The sequence below is a fragment of the Gekko japonicus genome, unplaced genomic scaffold (assembly GCF_001447785.1).
Source record: "Gekko japonicus isolate JY-2015 unplaced genomic scaffold, Gekko_japonicus_V1.1 scaffold2624, whole genome shotgun sequence".
Taxonomy (NCBI): Eukaryota; Metazoa; Chordata; class Lepidosauria; order Squamata; family Gekkonidae; genus Gekko; species Gekko japonicus.
The window spans coordinates 235,591-241,316 of record NW_015162030.1 but is presented as its reverse complement, the minus strand read 5'-3'; the positions used below and the strand labels follow the sequence as shown (position 1 = coordinate 241,316).

Genomic DNA, 5,726 nt, shown 5'->3' with positions numbered 1-5,726 from the left:
TGCAAGTACACGCACGCACGCGCACACACAAATACCTACCAAAAAAAAGGACACTGCAGGCCAAAACGACAGATGCTGCAATGGCTCATAAGAACATCAGAGAAGCCAGTGTTGGATCAGGCCAATGGCCCATCCAGTCCCACACTCTGTGTCACACAGTGGCCAGAAATACCAGGTGCCATCAGGACGGAGATCCAGCAGTGGGGCCAGAACTCCAGAAGCCCTCCCACTGTTGCCTCCTTCCAAGCACCAAGAATACAGAGCATCCCTTGCCCCAGACCGAGAGTTCCTACCTATACCTTGTGGCTAAGAGCCACTGGTGGACCTCTGCTCTGTATGATTATCTAATTCCCTCTTATAAGAACATCAGAGAAGCCAATGCTGGATCAGGCCAATGGCCCATCCAGTCCAACACTCTATGTCACACAGTGGCCAGAAACACCAGGTGCCATCAGGAGGTCCAGCAGTGGGGCCAGGACACCAGGAGCCCCCCACACACACACTGTTGCCCCCCCAAGCACCAAGAATACAGAGCATCCCTTGCCCCAGACCAAGAGTTCCTACCTATACCTTGTGGCTAAGAGCCACTGATGGACCTCTGCTCCATACATTTCTCCAATTCCCCCTTGAAGCCGTCCATGCTTGTAGCCGCCACCACTTCCTGTGGCAGTGAATTCCACGTGTTCATCACTCTTTGGGTGAAGAAGGACTTCCTTTTTTCCGTTCTAACCCGACCGCTCAGCAATTTCATGGAGTGCCCACAAGGAGTTCTTGTCTTGTGAGAAAGGGAGAAAAGGACCTCTTTCTCGACCTGCTCTAACCCATGCATAATCTTATGAACCTCGATCATGTCACCCCTTGACCGTCGTTTCTCCAGTGGGGCTCTGGGCCGGCCCTTCTGTGGAGAGCTGGGATAAGCAGCCAGGATTGGGCCGCCACGGGTGGAGCTCCTGCGGAGAGGTGGGGAGGCGTCCCTTGGGGCTCAGGCCCACCCTAGCGGGGCTCTTTCCTGGCTCTTGTGAAGGGGAGCCTTCTCTATCTCTCTCTCTCTCCCTCTCTCTCTCTCTGACCCAAACATTCCCTGTCGGCAGATCTTTGCGTTTCTGGCTGCCATGTGCCTGATCCTGGCTGTCGGCAACAGCATTTGGGAATACAACACGGGCTATTACTTCCAAGTGTACCTGCCGTGGGCGGAGGACGTCCACTCTGCGCCCTTCTCCGGCTTCCTCATGTTCTGGTCCTACGTCATCATCCTCAACACGGTGGTTCCCATCTCTCTCTACGTCAGGTAAGAGGGGCGAGGCGGCCTTGCTGCGAAAGGAGGAGGGTGGGCCGGGGACGCCTCGCGGGAGAGTGTGCCGGAGCTCCCCACCCCGAGTCCACCCCCTCCTGGGGCCAAGAGCTGGCTGCGAGAAGGGAAGGCCACAGCTCCGCCGCCGGCCTTCAGGAGGAAGCCAGCGTGGCACCATTTTTGGAGGGGCTCTTCGGTGCAAACTGCTGGGCAAACAGATGCCAGGGGAAGTCCCAGGTCTGTGACCTCTGCTCCTCCACGGCAAATGAGGGACGGCCCACCACGTCCTCCTGACAGGAAGTTCCAAAGGAGTTCTGTAAAAGAGAGCCTATGGCAAACTCCCAAACCATGCCCATGGGCAGGCAACAAAGCTTCGGGGTGCGTGTGTGCAGGGGAGGGGGCCGTGGCTCAGTGGTACAGCACCTGCTTGGCAGCAGAAGTTCCCAGATTCAATCCCTGGCATCTCCAGCTAAATAGGACTGGGCAGTAGGTGTCAGACTCCTGCAGCAATCAGTACCCAACAACTTTCATTCACAGAAGTAAAACTTTATTGAGACACTGATAGTATGCAGATATCATAACCATTCCGTGTTAGAACTGAAGGAAAGCATGTGAAGCAAAGAGATATACCTAACTCAAAGGGGTCCCCCGATGGCCCATGGCCAATCAGGTAGCTTACAGGAGTCCACCACGGTAACGGGCAACAGTTCCCAAGAGAAATACTACACCGGACAACCAAGGTCACATAGTACATCAGACAGATGATAAAACAGTGAAGTCTCAGCAGAAACGAAAGTTATCATTCCAGAGTATCCCCCCCATCTCCATGACAGCCAGGCAAGAGGCCTAGCTGACAGTAGGTGTTGCGAAAGACCTCTGCCTGAGGCACCCTGGAGAACCACTGCCCTAGTCTGAAGAGACAAGACTGACCTTGGTGGGTGTATGCTCTGGTTCAGCGTAAGGCAGCTTCAGGTATTCATATGGACCTGTGCCTGCTCCAGCTAGCCAACTGGCATTTCTTTGGTGGTGGTGGTGGTGGGTGGCCAGGCAGTGTGATTCTGCTGGGAAGCCATGGCCTACTGCACCTTTCCAAATTGCATGCGGCAATTTACATGCAGGGTTAGGGTTAGGGTTAGGGTTAGGTTAACCCTAACCTTCTTGCTCCTTTGCATGGGTTACATGCTAATTTGGTGTGAGAGCCAGTTTGGTGTCGTGGTGGCATGGACTCTAATCTGGGAGAACCGGGTTTGATTTCCCACTCCTCCTCCCCTGTCACCTGGCTGGACGACCTTGGGCAAGCCGTAGTTCTGATAAGAGCTGTCCTTGAAAAAGAGCCGTTTCTGTCAAGAGTTCTCTCAGCCCCACCGACCTCACAGGGTGTCTGTTGTGGGAAGGGGAAGGGAAAGGAGTTTGTAAGCTGCTCTGAGACTCCGAGTGAAGGGCAAGGGGTATGAATCCAATCTCTTCTTCTTTCTTCTTTCTTCTTTCTTCTTTCTTCTTCTTCTTCTTCTTCTTCTTCTTCTTCTTCTTCTTCTTCTTCTTCTTCTTCTTCTTCTTCTTCTTCTTCTTCTTCTTCTTCTTCTTCTTCTTCTTCTTCTTTGTTCCTGGAACCCTTCCCATACCCTCTGTGGCAGAATTTTTGTACCTTGTGAAATGGCCTAACATGGAAACTATCTGAGAGGTCAGTTCTGAAACCCCCTGGAACAAGAAGCTTCTTCCCAAGCAGGGGTGGCATCCTGTCAGCTGAGGGTGGAGGCATTTTTCTCTATCAATCCTTCCCCCGACTTCCATTTGTTCCTGAGTTGTAGATATGGATACAGATATAGATAGACACGCACGTATATTCATGCGTCCGATGAAGCGGACTGTTTCTCACCCAAGCGCTCCCCGCAGTAACCGTCTTAGTCTTTCCGGTGCCACAAGACTCTGGGTTCTTCTTTTTCTGCCAAGGCGACTGGAATGTTTCTTCGCGTAGTCAGCCAGTCACCTTCCTTTCCCCCAGTGTAGAGATCATCCGCCTGGGGAACAGCTTCTACATCGAGTGGGACCGGAAGATGTACTTCCCGCTGAACGACACCCCCGCCCAGGCCCGCACCACCACCCTCAACGAGGAGCTGGGGCAGATCAAGTACATCTTCTCGGACAAAACCGGCACCCTCACGCAGAACATCATGGTCTTCAACAAATGCTCCATTGACGGGAAGTCCTACGGTAGGGTCCCTTTTGGCCAATGGTCACTGGCTAGACTTCCCCCACCACCCACCAGATCTCAATCAGAAAACAGTAGGCAGGAAGTGGGAATTCTGAGAGTTTGCCCCTGGTGGCATGAAAAAATACTGGCCGGCTGCCCTTGCCCATGCCAAGAGATGGTGGCCATGGCGGGGGAGGGGGGAGACAAGGCTAAAGATTTTGGCCCTATCTGCACTGACTGCTTTTGTGCTCCGGAGAATCCGAGGAGTCGGGCCTTTAAGGGTCGACTTCACAGTCGCACGCATTCCCTCTGCGCTGGTTTTTTCTCCTCCGGTTTATTTATTTGTGTATTCTGTATGCATTCTGCATCTACAAGCAAAACCCACATTTTTTGTGCCAGCTGGCTGCCAATCCCTCCCTCCCTCTGTGATTCTGCAAAAAGAAAGGGGAGGGAGGGGGAGATCCAGGCGCACACATGCAAGACTGACACATTGGGGAGCAGGGAATCCCCTCGTCCTTTATATGTACTTGATCCCTTCTTATGCCCTCTCTGGCTTTTTTAAAGTTTGCCTGAGAGGGAAGACACATCCTCTTTTGTCTTTATTATTTATTTATTAAGTTCAATTTATACCCCGGCCTCCCTGCAAAGCAGGCTCAGGGCGGCTTACATAAAACACATATATAAGTACAGTTAAAATTATACATAAAGCAGCCATAAATCCTATATAAAACAGTCATAAACATTTCCTAAAGTGCCGGAGCAATACTCAAGTAAAGTGCAGTATTCAAGTAAAGTGCACAAGTAAAGTGCAAGAGCAAATGATGGTCCTGATAGTATTCTCCTATCAGCTCAAATTGATTAACTAATTTCTGTGGCGAGGCGGCTGAAGACGGTAAAGCCAGGGCACAGGGTCACTCCTCGGTATTTAGCCGGCTCCTAGTCGAAAGCCTGGTGGAAGAGCTCCGTTTTACAGGTCCTGCGGAACTGGAGTAGGTCCTGCCGGGCCCCAATCTCCTCCAGGAGCTCATTCCACTAGTATGGAGCCACCACCGAGAAGGCCTTGGGCCTGGTTGCCGCCAACCTGACATCTTTGGGGCCTGGGAGAGCCAGCAGGTTTTGGGCCCCTAAATGCAGTGCTCTCTGGGGAACGTATGGGTAAAGGCGGTCCCTCAGGTATGCTAGCCATAAAGGGCTTTAAAGGTCAAAAACAGCACCTTGAAGCAAATCCGGTATGCTTTCGGCACAGGCTGGATGTGCTCCCCTATAGAGAGACCCATCAACAGCCTGGCCGCAGCATTTTGCACCAGCTACTGCTTCTGGATTTGGGACAAGGGCAGCCCCATGTAGAGAGCGTTGCAGTAGTCTAATCTTTGCAGAAGGAGGGAAAGAAAACAGAACAGGGAGGGAAAGAAAGAGGTGGAAACGGGGGGAGGGCAGCGGGCAGCACTTAAATACCTGCAGAAACAATCCGCCTTTAGAAATGATTAGCGATTTGAAAGTGGACGAGCACAAAGAATCGCAGCAAAAGGAGTTTTGGTAGCTGTGGGGCAGCAGTGTGCTGGAAGCAGTCTGAATGCAGATTCCTGTAAAACAACTGCAGAAACAAGAGAAAGCCCCCGACACAGAGTGGAAGTGGAAGTGGAGGGGGGGGGAATGCAGAACGGAAGAACAGGATGTGCTCAGAAACCAGGGCAGAATACGGCTGCGGAAAGGGCCTGTGTGAGACGTCCTCCTTTGTGGAGTCCTGGAGGGACATTTGCCTATGAAGTTTAAGTAATCAAAGAGCACCTTCCCCCCCCCCTCCGTGTTCAGATGTTAAAAACTGTGCATCATGTAGATGGATAGTGAGGGGGAGGGTCCTGCCTGCTGAGCCCACCCTGAGAGCCAGGGGTCTTGGCGTGGTCTGTACTGCTGTGTTTAGCTAATTGTGAGCAGGGTCCTATTTATGTGATCGCTGCACCGCTTCAGGTGTTGTGTGGATACTTACGCTATGCTTCAGTTTCTTTCCGGCAGTTCCAGAATTTTAAAATCCTCATGCATTGGTTATTGGATGTCCCGCTATGTCGATTGTACTGGACTCGCTCTGTGTAATCCGCCCGGAGTCTCCAGGAGAAAGGCAGACGACGAATAACATAAATAGCATAAAAGTAAATAAAATATGTGGAGATTCCATGGGCTGCTCCACACGGTCAGCAAAGCTGCAGGACCTGGCCGCCCCGTCCCCGTGTGGCCCAGCTGGCCTTG

The 5,726-nt window shown here is 52.1% G+C and overlaps 1 protein-coding gene across 1 annotated transcript in view; it reads left to right on the top strand.

The window, feature by feature from the left end:
* Positions 1 to 1,091: 1,091 nt before the first annotated feature.
* LOC107105541 (phospholipid-transporting ATPase ID-like) overlaps positions 1,092 to 5,726 on the top strand; it is a gene marked incomplete at its 5' end in the record, with an annotated part of 24,277 nt that continues 19,642 nt past the window's right edge. The window contains 2 exons of the mRNA XM_015405538.1: positions 1,092 to 1,288; positions 3,294 to 3,502. Coding sequence (XP_015261024.1) covers positions 1,092 to 1,288; positions 3,294 to 3,502 — 406 coding nt within the window. The remainder of the gene's footprint in view (positions 1,289 to 3,293; positions 3,503 to 5,726) is intronic.